At 32.6% G+C, this 17,178-nt stretch overlaps 7 protein-coding genes and 1 non-coding gene across 8 annotated transcripts; 3 read left to right on the forward strand and 5 right to left on the reverse strand.

Moving 5' to 3' along the window:
• Nucleotides 1-1,391: 1,391 nt before the first annotated feature.
• On the forward strand, nt 1,392-2,486 carry NDAI0J01100 (uncharacterized protein; the record flags this gene model as incomplete). Its single annotated transcript, XM_003672197.1, has 1 exon — nt 1,392-2,486. One exon carries the CDS (start codon nt 1,392-1,394, stop codon nt 2,484-2,486), a length of 1,095 nt encoding a protein of 364 aa, XP_003672245.1.
• Nucleotides 2,487-2,585: 99 nt separating this feature from the next.
• FIN1 (Fin1p) lies at nt 2,586-3,464 on the reverse strand (the record flags this gene model as incomplete). Its single annotated transcript, XM_003672198.1, has 1 exon — nt 2,586-3,464. One exon carries the CDS (start codon nt 3,462-3,464, stop codon nt 2,586-2,588), a length of 879 nt encoding a protein of 292 aa, XP_003672246.1.
• A 265-nt stretch (nt 3,465-3,729) lies between these two features.
• NDAI0J01120 (uncharacterized protein) lies at nt 3,730-5,355 on the reverse strand (the record flags this gene model as incomplete). Its single annotated transcript, XM_003672199.1, has 1 exon — nt 3,730-5,355. One exon carries the CDS (start codon nt 5,353-5,355, stop codon nt 3,730-3,732), a length of 1,626 nt encoding a protein of 541 aa, XP_003672247.1.
• A 234-nt stretch (nt 5,356-5,589) lies between these two features.
• Nucleotides 5,590-7,164, reverse strand: MRX16 (Mrx16p; the record flags this gene model as incomplete). The annotated part of the gene is made up of 1 exon (XM_003672200.1): nt 5,590-7,164. The coding sequence occupies one exon, from the start codon at nt 7,162-7,164 to the stop codon at nt 5,590-5,592; it is 1,575 nt and encodes a 524-aa protein (XP_003672248.1).
• Nucleotides 7,165-7,960: 796 nt separating this feature from the next.
• On the reverse strand, nt 7,961-8,428 carry NDAI0J01140 (uncharacterized protein; the record flags this gene model as incomplete). Its single annotated transcript, XM_003672201.1, has 1 exon — nt 7,961-8,428. One exon carries the CDS (start codon nt 8,426-8,428, stop codon nt 7,961-7,963), a length of 468 nt encoding a protein of 155 aa, XP_003672249.1.
• Nucleotides 8,429-9,003: 575 nt separating this feature from the next.
• YCF1 (ATP-binding cassette glutathione S-conjugate transporter YCF1) lies at nt 9,004-13,557 on the reverse strand (the record flags this gene model as incomplete). Its single annotated transcript, XM_003672202.1, has 1 exon — nt 9,004-13,557. One exon carries the CDS (start codon nt 13,555-13,557, stop codon nt 9,004-9,006), a length of 4,554 nt encoding a protein of 1,517 aa, XP_003672250.1.
• Nucleotides 13,558-15,072: 1,515 nt separating this feature from the next.
• Nucleotides 15,073-15,255, forward strand: NDAI0J01160 (uncharacterized protein; the record flags this gene model as incomplete). The annotated part of the gene is made up of 1 exon (XM_003672203.1): nt 15,073-15,255. One exon carries the CDS (start codon nt 15,073-15,075, stop codon nt 15,253-15,255), a length of 183 nt encoding a protein of 60 aa, XP_003672251.1.
• A 1,694-nt stretch (nt 15,256-16,949) lies between these two features.
• On the forward strand, nt 16,950-17,022 carry NDAI0Jtrna1R. Its single transcript has one exon. It is a non-coding gene; the product is annotated as a tRNA-Arg (tRNA).
• The last annotated feature ends 156 nt before the right edge of the window (nt 17,023-17,178 follow it).

A 17,178-nucleotide genomic window follows, 5' to 3' on the forward strand; every position in this document is an offset into this window, starting at 1 on the left:
CAACAGGCAATATCACATATATATATATATATATATAATATATAAAGCAAACACAGCCTATAACCAGAGACAAATACAGGCTATATTCTATATTTATTTATTTTGTAGTAAAGAGGATTTTCGCGGAGTTATTCCTCGTTGGCGGCTAAAATCCTCACCCAGTCACCACCACCACGCCTTTCCCTGATGAGAAGATATCTATATATATATATATGTGTGTGTGTGTGTGTCATATTTCACATAAGACGTCCCTCCCCATATTGCTGTAACGTAAGATCATTTATGAAATGATGATACAGTTTTCTGGTTTATATCAGATTGAACATTAATATTTTAAGGGACTTTAATTGAGTATTTTTCCTCTCACTCTTTACCAGATGTATATAAAGAACTCTTGAAAAACTGTGTTGAGGCTTAACTGATCTAACAGTAGAATCAATATGCTTATAGTTCAATAACAAGAATGACCACCCCACTCAAATCATATTACATCATTTGGGTATACAAACTTGTATTCCAGGGTATATATTAGACATTACGTACCTAATTCTGCGCTTACTCTTTTGGGTCTTACGTCTCATTGCGATATATCAAAGAACAAAAAAAGTCCCTCCAATCTCGTAACTCCTGTCTGTATTATGTATAAACCGTACGAATAGGCTCTGTCATTAGTCACAGAAATAATTTCGTATAAAATATCTAGCTCCTGACTCCACTTGCAAACTTGGATCATCTAAATAGTAAGATCTAGGGAATCATATTGTACTCACATACTTGGAATGATTTATTATTATCATCTCAAAGAGAGGATCTATTTCGGGAGCTTTCTATCCTTTCTCGTACAAGTGGAATACAACAATAGCTGTGTTATTGACTACATGGCACTTTTTGTCGAGATTTTAACTTTAACTAATCTAACTAACATTAAACTCACTCATTGTTTAGTAGTACATATTGATTAACAGGGTCATTTTCAATGCTATATTTGAATATTTTCTTTTATAAAACAGTAATCTAAAAAAATTTGGAACAGGATCAGAGGCTGTAAATCGTGATATGTATATACTGTATAAATAAGCAAATTGTGAATAGAACAGCATTCCATTTTATGTCCCACTTGGATAGGATAGGATATCCACGTTCTATATTTACTGTGTATCAATAAAGCAGGCTTACGTACGTATATACTATTCGGGGGATCTATACGCACATATGTAGTAAACGAACTAAGCGCCTACAACCATCATTATATAAGACTATACGAATCTCGAGAATCCATTTTGAAAGTATAAAAAACATGCAAGCAAGCAAGCAAGCAAACACTCATTCTTTAAGCTTTCTCTTGATGAACAAATGTATTTGACTATATAAGGTGACAGAACTTGTCTACAATGAATGAGTATAAGGTTTGTGTTGTGATAGGCGCAAACAGTAACTTAGGGATCAACATTATATACAGATTAATTGAAGAAACTTCCAAAGTTCACGATCATGATAATAAGCCTGTAACATTAACTTTCGTTATTTCCTCGAGGACACTAATTCGTTTAAAAGAAGTAAGCCAATTAGTTAAATTGTTTATTACAAAGAATAAAATTAAGAACGTTTTGGTAAATTTCAATTATTTGCTATTGGATTTAACAGATATGCAAAATATAATAGATGCTGCTGTGTATATTCAACAAACATTTGATCATATAGATTATTTCTTCATTAATGCCGCTCAAGGCGTTTGTGGTGGTATTGATTGGTTCGGTGCTATCAAAGAATTAATATTGAATCCTGTGAAGGCAGTTACAGATCCTAGTTACAAACTTCAAGAAATTGGTTTAAAATCAAAAGATGGTATGGGCTTAATTTTCCAGGTCAATGTATTTGGACCGTACTATCTAATGAAACAACTATTACGGCAATTATCAAAAAGGAATGGCAAAGTGATTTGGATCTCTAGTATAAGGTCAGACTCTAAATATTTATCATTGCAAGATTTGGAACTATTAAATACAGGTCAACCATATGAAGGTTCAAAACGTGAAGTAGATCTATTACATTTGGGTACATACAAACGCCTCCGAGAACAAGGAATATATCAATATGTTACACAGCCAGGGATCTTCATCAGCCAATCATTTAATCAATTCCTTAATTTCTTCACCTATTATGGAATGTTACTCATGTTATATTTGGCTCGATTTTTTGGCTCTCCTTGGCATACAATTGATGGATATAACGCTGCACATGCTCCGATATATATTGCTTTAGCAAGTGAGAAAACTAAGGAAAAATGTTCACCGTTGTCTCAAAATTTAAAATATGGTTCAGCAACATATAGAGATGGATCTGAATATATTAAACCGCAGACAATCGATACGACAGCATTAGATTCAGTTCAGAAATTCATTGAAGACAAAGAACTGGAATGGGATCTGAAATTGAAGAAAGAGATCATGTATTCACAAGTGGAATCATCGGAAAGTTGCATATAACATTATGTGGGCACTCTGTTAGAAAAGAATAACCTGTATAGTATATTTTTTCGTAGAGATCAATTGTAAACAATAAAAAACTATTTTCCTTCATTCTTCTTACCTCATTTTATTTCTTTGATCCAGAATACTGTGTTCAATCCTCGACATACGAATTTCTAAATCATCTTGTTTTTTAATTATCTTTATCAACATATCTTTTGCTTCTTCTAATTGTTGAAGCACCGCCTCATTTTTACCATCTTCTTCTGGAGTTCGAGAGGACGGAACGTGGAATTTCACTCTCTTCTTCGGTATCATACTACTATCACCATGCGTATCTTTCCTCGAATTATGTAAAGTGTTCATTTCAGTAAGTGTGTCCAAATCATTCTCCCTCTCCAGTTTTTGAAGTAAATTCTTATTCTTACTCGGAGATGCACGTAAAGGTGAAAGTGATGATGGATCTCTTTCTGATTGTATCCTTTCAGGAGACATTAACCCATTCTTAAACCTTGATCTAATCCTACTCCTTGAACCATCCCCACCGACCGTTTTATCTATATTGAATTTGGTAGGTGAAGTGGGGAAATATAACAATTCATTATCATCATCATCATCATCATCATCATCATCATCATGATTTGGTAAATGCTCTCTCGTGTTTGATAATAAGCTATCAGATATAGAATCTCTATAAGTCTTTTCTAAATGGTGAGGAAATGAAACTAATCTCTTCGGTGGACTTCCTAAATGTCGAGCGGTTTCTTGAATTCTGATTGGAGATAATGATAACGATATCCTCTTCTCATTTTTGTAATGAGATTGCGGTTTGCTTGTTTTATCATTCCTTGACGGTGAGAGGCTTAATCTTTTGAAGACATCTTTCGTGGGGTGCAGCTTTGAATTACTCCTATGATTGTTGTTGGTAGACATTATTTTTATATCTTTGTCTTGGTTCTTATCCCATTGTTTTATGGTGTTGGATTCAATCAACATTAAGTCCTAAACTAATTAATTCTTTTATTTGTTTATCTTTTGTACGTATTTTTTGTATATTTACGATAAAATAATAATATTTGAAGATCTAAATCTCTGAGGAATAAATAATATTACTAAATGGGAACCAGAAAAAAAAGAAGAGTTATAAATTGATAAAATAATTTTATAGTTAGAAATAAGTGTGAATTCTATATATAAAATAAAATCTTATGAAGAAGCAGAAGTAGACTATATATGACTGGCTATAATCGTTTCGTAGCATCTAATCAAATAAAGAATCATCATTAACAATCTCATAAACTTGATTGCTTTTATACCCATGACTATAGAATAAAGGCATGGCACATTTCTGTTGTTCATCAAATTGAATGATTTTCGTTGGTAAATCGTTTATAACAAGATATTGTAAGTTCCCAAATGATTGTATGAAGAAATCGAATATTTTCTTAAATGAATGTAAATATGCATGATAAAGTTTGATTATGTCCGTCTCTGTTATCTTTAGCGTCGTATTATTACAATCATTATATTTTAATAAAGTGTTGATATTGAGAACATGGCTCGCAAGTGGTTTGCAATTATAACCCAGACTTGGATTGATATCTATGAAATGTGTATGCGGTAAGATTGGATAAAGTTTGAACATGTGAAGAATAAAATTTCTTGTTTCAATATCATAAGAATCTTTAACGTTGAAAGAATTAGTAGTAGGAAAATATTTTCTTAATATTACATTTCTGAAAGTTTCATGGCATGATTCACATTTACAATTCATATCTATTTTAAAATGCCATGACTCATCGACTTGTTCTACTGAGAGCAATGGAATATTGATATTCACTTGATCAAATTTAATATCAAGATATTTCAAAGACTTACCGGCAGGTGACATGGCAATATGGTTTACCAATGGTTGGCTTAAGGTCTTATCTAGTAGAAAGTCGACTTTCAATCGTTTCAATGAATGAAAACTGTTCGAACATTCTTTTAAGAAAGATTCACTTGAGTTAATTGATAACAAACTTAATATTTCGATATTAAGGAATTTATAAAAATCAGTTAAATTCCACATTTGGTATAGATCCAAATCAGAATCCTTAGTATTATACCATGATAAAATTTCTAATTCCTTTAAAGACGCAATATCAAATATGTCATAATATGATACTTGATTTTGTAAACCTTCAGCTCCATAAGTGTCACTTCTTAGATTGAGAGTTAGAGATTCAATCCTTAGAGGTTTTTTAACTTTTTCTTTGAAAAAAGTACAAGCATTGACATGAATGTTTAACTTTTGTAAATTATCAAAAGAATAAAGATTAATTATCTTTCTCATTCGAATAAAATATGATGGAGATGCAACACCTGTTGGTAAAATCTTAGGAGGTATTATAGTCAGTGATTGTAAGTTATCTGCTTTGGATTCCAATTCATCACTAACACGATTTTTCAAAAAATTCTCAAAACTCTGTAAATTGATGGCAAACTTTCTTATAGTTTCCAAGAATAGTAGTAATGTATCATCATCAATATGCCAAGTGGTATGAATACGTTTGATATAAGGGCATATTTTGTTAGGTGAATTTTTTAAAGTGTCGACTAAACATTGGAACTTATGGACAGCCACATCATAATTCATTTGAAACTCTTTTGATTTATCATTTGTTTCAATATATGAGAATCTTAATATAGACCATTTTTGAGTTCCCAAAGATGGATCATAATCAGATGGGAAATAATATCGATCATTCAGGTATAGATTTTGATATAGTTTCGGCAGTGTTAAATCATATATTTTGTGAGACAAGTATGTTAAGGAAACTTTGTCATGCTGTGGAAGTAGGCTTAAGACACGATCATATATTTCTGATGGTAACTTGGTTAGCATTTCCCCTAAGATGACAGCTTTATATTCGTTGTGTCATTGGGGCTGATTCACAACTTCATTTTCTTCAACTATTCAACATTGAAATTTTATGCCATAAAAATTCGCAAGTGTATAAACTCGAGAAAATCGATCGATAATAATTAAAAAATTTATCAAGAATTTGAAGATAAATTGACGCAAGGGAATAAAAAAGCATAGAATGATATCAGTTATATATATATATATATATATGTTTCATAAATAGTCCAGTACTTTACAATATTCCTTAATATTAGTGAAGGAACGAATTTTCAAAGCAATAAGTATAAATTTATTATCTTTAACACCTAATTTCCATTGAGATTTTGATAAATATAGTTTGAATCCAGATACACGAGTCAAATTTTTCAGATCTGTAAAATCCCATACTTGTTCATCATTAGTATTTGCATTACCACTTCCAGTGTTAAGCAATGAACTAATCATTTTACATTTTGTACCATTTACATCTAAATCACAAAGGGATATACATGCTGGCACAGCAATGATAGTTTTAGTGGATATAACTGTACCACTTGCGGATATTGTTTTCCTTACCGGGTTTGACTCATTGGGTACAGTGGGTAATTCAATTTTATAGTCATTCAAATTAACCATTTGAGATGATAACAAACTATCAAAGGTCCTTTCAAACATAATAGAAGCTTCTCCAGATAATGTAAAATGAAGTGTTTTCCTTTTCTTATTGAAGATTAATGTACATTCTGTAGAATCGATTTGGAAAATCAAATCTCGAGAAAATTCATCAACGAAGGGTCTTTTATAAGATACCATATTCCATAATTGATCCTTTGGGAGATTTGTTCGTTGTCTCTTGTTAGGGGGTGTACCATCTTCATTCTGCGCAGAAGAAGGAGGTACCATCATCGTATTTGATAATGGAGGACATGTTCCGCCTTCATTGTTACTACCAGGTTCGAAACAAGAAGCTAAATTTGAAGGTAATACATCTTGTTCTGGAATTTTAATCCCTTTCTTAGAGATATCTTTCAAATTCAATGAAATTTCTTCTCTTTTCGTAAGTGGGTTAAAAGTAATCTTATGCTTAATTAAATTTTGTTCCAAGTTTAAAAACCTATAATATCTACATTCCTTTATCAAAGATTCCCTCTTATCATCATCTAATTTCAATGTGGCACCACCTAATATATTCAATAAATCCGCGAAATATTCACTAGATCTTGATACATAAGGTGGAGAATGTGGCGGCGGTCTCAATAATTTCCTTGTAGCAATCAATTGTTCCACATCTCTATATAGAGCAGCTGAAGTCATTTCAAAATAATTTGGAGAATCACCTTTCCTTCTAAACAAATTCTTGGCAATTTTGAAAGATCTACCTCCCACATTTGTATAGTAATGATCTGTTTCCTTTAATAAACTTCTTAATCGTGGTAAATTGTAATATATAGCATCAGCAAATAACATGGTATATTGAATTTCATTTCTAATATCGATGAAATATCCTTGAAGATGTTGATAAATCAATTCAAAAATATCGGCTGATCTATCAATAAAGAGTATTTCGCTTATTGTAGAATTATCAGTACCAGGGGATGGAGCAGAATCAACTGATGCGTTTCTCTTTTTATTAATGCTCAATTGAGTGAAGTAATTAGTGAAATAACTTGGTCCATCGGAACTTAAAGATGCACCACTAATTCTGAATAGCTTGCTACCAATTTGAATCTTGTACATTTTATCGTAGGGTAAGATTTGAGGGATATTAGGGTCAAAGTGTCCTTCCAGGACAATAGGTGAATTAGACATTCTCGGTGCAATTGCTTTACTAGGATAAAAGGCTATCAACCTGTGTATAGCTAAAATATAGTTTGTATTTGAACAATCAAAAGATAAACAAACTGTATCGTTAATAAATATAATATTTATTTGGTTACTATCACTATTCTGTTCCTTTTCTTCCACGAAATGCACAGGCACACGTCATTTGCACCGTATTACTAAAATAACTATTTCACTTTATTTTTCATTAAAGGCACCTTTTTACTACGGAAGTTATCTCTACTACTATTTCTGCTGTCACTAGTAGTAGTTTATTTGAAATTTCACATTGAAAATCTTTCTTTCCTTGTCGCAATACTATCCGTGGAAAGCACTACGGATTAGTGACACAAACTAGAATGTTATAGAGATTACGAAGTATAAGTATAAAGAAGACATGTGTATATACAGTTGAAGTCAAAAAAAAAAAGGTAAAACAATATATTATTTATAAAACAATACATTTAAAGAACTAAAACTACTTTTCCCTAGAAAAGAAAGATATAATTGGAAAAAATTGTATTGAAATACCATCTTCTTGTAAGAAATGTAATATTCAAAGTGAACTTGTGTGTTTTTGTTTTTTTTTGTTTTTATTCGTAAATTATTATTATGTTTTTATTGGATTTAGGAATGAAATCAATCTACTCGTAGATATGTTCTGTACTAGGGAGAAACAAATGGTGGAAAAAAAAAAAATTAAAACATGTAACGAACTTGGGAGAGATAAATAAAATATTGTAAGAGGTTACGATGTTAGGAAGAAAACAAAAAAAGAAAGAGATTATAATAATAGAGCAGCTGCACCAGCCATAACTGCACCAGCAAAAGGTAAAGCATTAGTTATTGCACCACCTGTAAATGTAGAAACGGAATGGGTAGAAGAGGGAAATCTAGTTCCTGGAGTTGTGACGTGTTCCGAAGAAACAGTGGCAGGTGGGATAGTTGTAATATTAGCTTGAGTTGTTGTTGATGGTGAAGGCATATGTTCAGAACTTGAGGAAATTGGGCACCAAGTTGTGATTTCGGTAACTGTATTTTCCCTAGTAACAGTAGCAGTAGACACCAAAGCTGGAGATGTTTTTTCAGAACAAATGCTGTTTTCACAATCAGTAATGGTAACCATAGTTGTTGTTAAACGTGAAAGAGTTTCAGTTGTTGCATTGGGTTGTTTCCCTTGCGGCCTTTGGTGCTGCATTGCTGAAGCCATCGTTGCTAAAGTAGCAACTGGAAATACGATAGAAAATTTCATTCTTGCCTTTTGTTATCAAATTCACAAACTTTGTTCCTTTCTTACAAATAATCGTGGATACTATAGATTGAGAAACAAGTTAAAAATAATAAAACCAATTAGAGAAAGTAATCTTAAAGCAAAATAAAATAAATGGGAACTTCTTGGAATCATCTTGCCTTATATAGTTCTCTAAATTTGAGATGTCACAAAACTGACACTTTAACAAGATTTAAGAAAATGTGAAATTTTGGGAAAAGTGTCTTACAAAAAGATAATGTGTATAAGCCTATAGAAACAGCACAAAATACAAAGAATAAATAGTAGTAAACTGGGGTCTGGTTCTCTTCAAATCTTGAAAAACTGTTTTTTCGTAGTTTTGTAAATGTTTGGATTATGTCCTTTCTAAGGATATCAGTGTTTACAATGTTACTAGATAATACTATAACGGCAGACTCCCAGTAACAAAACATATTCTGCATAAAAATGTACAAAGACGAAGACTGTACAAGTATTTTTCTTTCTCTTTTATATATATATATTGAATAAATTTTAGTTGTATGAATGAAACTAGACTATTGAACAGTATATTTTATCTATTTTGTAGTTAATCCAGCTTCTTCACATAAGGAGTAGAATAATGAAGATTTATTTTCTAACAATTTCTTTGGTTCGTCAAACTCTTTGATGGAACCATTATCTAGAACCATAATTCTATCATTGTCCATAATTGTATTTATTCTATGAGCAATAGTTAAAATTGTTCTGTCTTTAAAAGATGTACGAATTGTTTCTTGAAGCACCTTATCTGTTTCAACATCAACGGCTGCAGTTGCCTCGTCTAATACTAGAATCTTTGAAGGAACTAACAATGCTCTTGCCAGACACATCAATTGCCTTTGACCAACACTTAAATTACTACCACCTTCATTCAATTTTGTATCAAGTCCATCGCCTCCCATTGTAGCAATATGATCCCTTAAGTGAGATAATTCTAATACTCTCCAGATTTGTTCATCAGTGTATTGGTTTGTTGGATCAATATTCTCACGAATTGTACCTTCAAACACTTGAGAATCTTGTGGAATAATGGATAATTTATGCCTTAAATCATATAGACCTATATCACTAATATCAACATTGTCAATAATAATATTACCTTCACTTGCTTCAATTATCCTAAATAGGGCCAAAGTTAATGATGATTTACCTGCACCTGTTCTACCAACAATACCAATTTTTTCCTTTGGTTTAATATGGAAGTTAATGTCTTTGAGAACCAAATCAAGTTCTGGTCTATAACGTGTGGAATAATGTTCAAATTTGATATCACCTTCTTCTGGCCATGTTTCTTGTGGTCTATGATCTTCAATAATTTCTGGAGCTTCACTTTTCAAGTCAGCATATTCTTTAATTCTTTCCACTGAAACAATATTAGTCTCAACTTCAACAGTCATTCTAACAATCCAATTCAAAGATTGAGTAATTTGTAAGGCATAACTTAAAGATAACCCAACCATACCAGCAGTCAATGTACCTTGCTTCAATCTCATCACAGACAATGTGGCTGCACCAAGAATGATAATGGAACCAATCAATTCTAACCTGTAAGCTAACCAACGATTAGCATTAACAGATGGATAAAATGCACTCATGTTATTATCAACACGACATTGGTTAATTTGAGAGAATCTCTTTTGTTGTCCATAACCTCTGATAGTGACAATACCACCTAATGTTTCTTGGAAATGAGAATAAACTGGTGATCTAGTAATAGAATCCAAACGACGTAACTCTCTTGATGTTCTCAAGTAATATTGTTGATAATAAATATAGAAGACACCTAATGGAACGATAACGAAAATAAATTGCCATGTGGTAACGCAGATAACACCAATAGTGAACGAAACCTTAACAGCATTGACAAAGAATTGAGAGAAAGTTCTACCCAAAACAGAATCCACCTTATAAATATCATTGGAGAATCTGTTTAAGATACGACCAATTGGTGTTGTTTCGAAGAAACTCATTGGTGCTCTTAGGACTGCATTTGTCATTAAAGTATGTAAATATCTTGAACCTTGAATGGTACAGAAAACCCATAAGATAACGGTTTGAATCAAAGTGAAAAGAGCAGAAGTAATACCTAATAACAAGTAAATGAGTAAGTAACGTGGAGCATGGGGGTTAGAACCATATTTGGTATTAATTTCAGACCAATGCTTTAGCCAAACACTACCCATAACAGATAAGAACATAGACAAAATGGCGAAGATCATGAAGATAGCAACATTTCTAGGATTACATGCCTTTGCATATTCCAAATAAATATTCCATTTAACTTTACCTTGCTCACGATGTTCTCTTCTTACATCACCTTCATCTTCACCAAAATCGATACTACGTAAAGTAGCATCACTAGCTCTTCTTAAACTTTGAACTTCATTACCTACCAAATTTATATCCTCCAATTTCTTCAATTCTTTTAATTCATCCTCTAAAGGAATTGTTTGTTCACGAATATTTGTGGAGGAAGAAGCAGGTGTGATAGCATTACTAGAAGCAGGGTTCCCATTACTCTTTTTACCGTATTCCATAATCAATTTATTCAACTGAGAGGCACCGTCTTTCATAATTTCGTCGTAAGAACCTTGTTGAACAATTTCACCATTCTCCAAAAGACTAACAGAATCAGCAACAGATAAAACAGAGACTTTATTGGTAGCTAAAACCTTTGTCTTAGTATGTAATAAACCATTTGGACCCAAAACATGTTCAATCAAATGTCTTGCAACATGTTCATCGACAGCAGCTAATGGATCGTCTAACAAATAAGTATCAGCTCTTGAATAAACAGCTCTAGCTAAAGATAAACGTGCCTTTTGACCACCAGAAAGAGATATACCCTTTTCACCAACAAGTGTTTGATCACCATCGACTAAGACAGACAAATCAATGGTTAAAGCACATGCTTTAATTGTCTTTTCATAGAATTCTGCATCGTATTTGTGACCAAATAAAATATTATCTTTAACGGTACCATTCATAATCCAAGCGACTTGAGACACATAAGCGACATTACCATGAATAGTGGCGAACCCTTTAACACGGAATAAATCACCTAAGATACTTTGTATTAGGGCACTCTTACCGCTACCAACTCTACCAACGATACAAGTCAATTCACCTTTCTTTGCTTGGAAATTAACATTTTTCAAGGCAACTTTATATTCCGGTTTACGTTGCCATAAGAAAGTAGCGTCATCACCAACATTGATAGCTACATCACCAATTTCGGTAACCTTTGGTAAACGTTGAACTGAATCCTTTTGTAATTCTTCATTAGTTAAGAAACTAAACAATCTACCAACTGACACAGAACATTCAATTAATGCAGTTAAGACGTTTGGAATGACCATCAATGGGAAATGTAACAAATTGAACAAAGTTAAAGCTGGGAAGACTAAATCAGTAGTCAATGGTCTATCTTCAGTGTAAACGAACACAGCAAAAGTGGAACATGAGACTAAGAATGGGACAACATTAAATTGGAAAGACATTAAAGCCATATAACAACCTAATTTAGTTAGATTTTTCAGTTCCTTATTATTTCTAACGTTTTCTAATTTAGCCTTATATGGAGTTTCCCAAGCGTATAATTTCAAGGATTTAATATTATTTAAAATTTCACTAATGACACGAGTTCTTTCATCTTTAAATTGCATTTGTGATTTTTGTAATTTCTTTTGAGTTTTCATTAAGAATGAATTTAATGGCATCATAATAACTAAGATAATGACACCAACCCACATAGAATGACCTAGTAATTTATATAATGAAATCAAACATAATACGATTTGGAAAGGAGCAGACCATAATAAATTAATGAATTGAGAGATATCTTGTAATTTTTGAACATCCACACTCATTAAATTGACAATATCACCTGTACTTGAAATTCCTGATGCTTCATTAGATAAAACCAATGCCTTTTCATAAATAACTGATGTTAAGGCACTCTTAATATGCATACCAGTATCGAAACAATTCAAGAAATATTGATGTAAAACAGAAGTTTGGATAAAACCGACCATAAACATGGAAATTGCAATCATAAAACCTCTAATAATTGGTAATTTAGTATGTTTCATAAGGGTATCTAAACCTAATGATTCAGAGATTCCATGTTCTTCATTATATTCAGTGACGAATTTAATTAAAATTCTTAATAATTGAGGTTGAATGAAAGCCATACAATCATGAATGATTTTCAAAAATGAAGCTAAAACCATCTTACCACCAAAAGTAATTACTAAAGCCCATGCTAATGATGGATTTGCCTTATGTTTAATTTGATTTTGCCAATTATTTTCGAATTTTTCAGATAGTTCTGCACTATTGAAGGATTCAGGTAATTTATATAAATCAGTTTCTACAAGATATTTTTCATACCCAGTTTGCATCAATTCTGACATCCAAGAGAATGTAATTTTGGAGAAAATGTTTGCAGTATCGTATGGATTAGCCTTTCTTCTTGATAAATGTTCTTGAATTTCTTGGTATGGCATTAATGGTTTCTTAGGTAAGGCTTCTAATAATAATACAGCGATGGCGATTATAGTTTGGAATAGAGTTAAAATGAAGACAATATGACCGAAAGTCCATCTATGTTCATAGGTGTGTCTAACGATGAAATTGAAAGTCTTGGAACCATTACCCACAGCTTCAAATAACCAATAGAATAAGACTATACTATTAGCTACTTGTGATCTGTGGTATTCAATCCAATGCAAACAAATGACGACAAATAATGAAAGTAAAGTGAGGGTATATTGACTCATAACAGTGAAATCTCTACTCTTATCATGAGGTAATTTTAAACATGCTAAAGCAGTGAAACATATTTGTAATAATACTAGGATAATCCTTGATACGATAATCCAATTTCTTCTATATTTGACAGTAGGTGTTTTCATGGTACATAATTTGATTAAAGATCTTGTACCAAAGATCAACATGAAAAGGGCAGAAAGGTTTAATATGACACCATCTATGAAACATTGGGTCAAATCTCCATAAAAGGAAACGGGACCAAACCCTTCCGATGAGTTGCAAGCTTTGCAGATCCAAGAAGATAAATCTGAAGCCATCTCTACTGTATCGGATTTAACCGTTTTTTCTTTTTTTTTTTTTGGTTTATTCTAGAGATTAAATAATAAAATCAAAGTATTATATTATATCAGTTGGTACAATTGTCAAACAAAATGAGATGGGACAGTTTTATAAGTCTGCGCTTGTCATATATAAATTTTTACTTATAACACAATATATTGAAATTCAATAGTTTGATGCCTTTACGTTTTCACATAATTTTTCAAGGTGGAAAACTACATTTTATAGAAAAAATATACAAAATACACTTTTAAGAAATTTGTTTTGATCAAGTTACGTTTGAGGCCCTGGAATTTTTATTGTAACCCCCTAATCAAATGCTCTGTAAATGGAAAACGGCTTGAAGAAGCTCATTTGGGAGAGGGCAACTGGGAACAGACAAACGGCTGTAAAGAGCTCATACATCAGGGCCTTTATTTAACCCTTGTAATACAAAAAGGGTGCACCGGACTGTAGAAGAGAGTATCCCAATTTGCCCTCGAATTTGCTCAATAACCCTGTTATCCACATTAGTAAGCTCAGTCCGTTCGAAACTCGGGCGACGCCAACGACAGCAACAACAATAATAGATATAACAAACAGAGCTAGATAGATAGATAGACCATGGGAATACATTAGGGTACAAGTTATGGCTGAGAAGATCACTTAAGCTACATAGTAACACTATATCTCGTATGGTATATAATTAAGCAATAAAATCATCAAAGTACCCGAGTGGGATAGATGTTGGACCGTGTGTTATACTCAAAAGAAACGACGACCTAGAACGATCCTACTGCCGTAACCAGTACAACAAATGGTAGCGCTAGCTCGAAAACGAACAGACAATGAAGCATCACCAACGCCACGTACCATATCAGCATCAAGACCCGCTTTTTTTGCACATTGAATTCTGTCAGAATTGATAATAAAATCAATAGCTTAAACCCAGATGGCAGTGGAAGCCAAGAATACAACGAAATCTTTCCCAGCCTTGGCTGAGTTGCTACCACCAGAAACTTGCGTTAAAGAAGGTAAGTTATTTGCCTACGGTAATGGATTGAATGAGAAAAAACGTTCACCAGAGTCAACATGCAACAACCAACAACCTAAAAGAAACCATGAACTTAGCCTACTAGAGTTTCTGATCTAAGATTTCTTTCCACTATGGTGAAAAGAGACAATAATAAAAAACCAATTTCGACTTTTAACAATAAGATGCCCAAACCAGTTTGGATGGTATTCTTATGGTCGAAGAATGATAACGGTATCCTTGCAGCTGAAATGGGTCTAGGTAAAACAGTTCAAACGGTAGCTTTCGTTAGTTGGTTAGTAAGCCATTACCGCTTTTGTTCAGGAACTTCGAGAACACATTGCAGCCAGTGAAAAGGATGCTGAAGTCAATACTCAACAAGAAGTGAGTAAAGCTGCATTTGAATTCACTGTTTTTGTCGATAAATTTGAAAAGTTTTAAACTTGAGCAAGACTAACTCGATGAAACAGTCAACTCAAATATGTTGAATACTACAGATCCTGGTATCGATGCTACTTCTCAATTGTTGAAAGTACAATCGGTTTTGCTTTCCAAACAAGTTGTGTTTAAAGATTGGGGACTTTTCCTCAACAATTGTTGCTTTGGAATTGCGGTCCGCTTTTCAAAGATGAACGTGCTCGTCCAATGGACTGGACTGGACTAATTATGTTACCATCCTTATGTTGACATGTCGAGTTTTACAAAATCAACTCCACCAAGTTTGAAAATTTCAAGAGCTCGAATTATGATCAAGGTACGTCATTATATTCCTACCTATTATCAATTATCCTCGACTCAATGGTCATCAAAGGTATATCCACCTTTCCTGTTGTTTCATGCGCTTTTCAGCGAGACCTTGAAAACATTGAATATGGTTCAATTGAAATCATATATTCGCACGAGTACTGACATGTTAATTCAATATTTGAATAAAAAAATGTGAATAGAGAATTCTCACCAACACCTCTTGGCAATTCTACCGTTCCTATTTTCTTTTTTATCTTTTCAAGTACAGAAAAATAGCGAATCACATAATCGCGACTTTTGTTCTCATTGTTCTTGCTCGTTTTGCCAAAGTAATAAGAAACATCCTGCTGGTAAAAACTGCTTACTTTGTCAAATGTGATTGCTCAACATGTTCTGACCAGCAACGTAGGTACCGATTACGTTACAACGAAAAGATAAGACCTTTCCGTGTGAATCAATTGGGGATTGAATTTGATTCAGACAGTTCTGAACAATGAGATGTTTTTCAAGATCCAAACTCTACAGAACGACTATCGACGGAAAAGCGAGCCATCTCCTAACATTGATAATGGGTACCCAACAAAGATAATCAGGTCAACATTGAAAACCCAAATAATTTGACACGGACAGATACTCTTGAAATTCAACTCTTTTTAGTTGACGAACAATATCGCTCGAAAATTGGTTAAAGTTTTAACAAGTTCATTTATATCAATGATATCCTTTATTTTATAACGGATAAACAATTCATCTCTGTCATTATTGGGCAGAATATATGAAATATGCTAAACTGTTGCATTCAAAGTTTTACGCTGCTATTAGAGTATTTACTCAACTGCTTTCGATCTTCAAGATTTGTTGGCGCAGGTTATTAAAATATCATGAAGCATTGAATGGAGCAAACATAATTCATATAGACTTGTAGTTAAGTTTGTAATAAATTTAGTACAATAAATTAAAGTTGTCCTTGCTTACTTCTTTTCTATATCATTCTATAAAATATATCTAAATGTATTACAATATATGAAGTGTACATTAAAGTAGTCTATTATTCTTATTTTTCTTGTTTACAGATTTCACTAAGTTTCTATTTTCTTCGGGTAGTCACATAATAGTAAAGGTCCATGTTGGATACTACGAGTTAGTGTATACAGATAATAAGTCTTAATTATTTCTTCTTTCAAAAAGTTTTGCGTCAAAAGATAATAAAAACAGAGAGAACAACCATTGAAGCTGCCGATATTTGTATCGTTTTGGCTTTGCAATGCGACGCTATAACCTAATATGTCGTTGAACACCATTAGTAGAATGAAAAGCTTTCCAAAGCAAAGGAACGTCGTTGCAATGAAAGCTAACATATGTATACTAGAATATTATTGATTATTACCACTTATTTGTATAAATGAAAACAGAAGAGAATATATAACTTTTAGTATAATAAAGCTTACCTTTACTTTTAACAATCAGTTATCATTGCCTTATTCAAAAGCCAATATAATATATCTATACATTAATGACAAGGCTCATAGAGCCTTTGAAATATATACCTAAAAGTCAGACAAATGACAATATGTAAGATTGGGCAAACAATACATTTTTTCAGATTTCTTATTCCTCGTGGCCCAATGGTCACGGCGTCTGGCTACGAACCAGAAGATTCCAGGTTCGAGTCCTGGCGGGGAAGAATACTTTTTTATTTTTTGGCTCCTTCCATTAACTTTTTAACAATTCGAACATGATTTTAAAGGGTATGTATTCAATTCTTAAAATCTTTTCTAGTCTAAAAGTGATAAGTATCGAATTAAACCTATTCTTAGTTTTACTTTAGCTACTAAGTATT

The sequence above is a fragment of the Naumovozyma dairenensis genome, chromosome 10 (genome assembly GCF_000227115.2).
Source record: "Naumovozyma dairenensis CBS 421 chromosome 10, complete genome".
Taxonomy (NCBI): Eukaryota; Fungi; Ascomycota; class Saccharomycetes; order Saccharomycetales; family Saccharomycetaceae; genus Naumovozyma; species Naumovozyma dairenensis.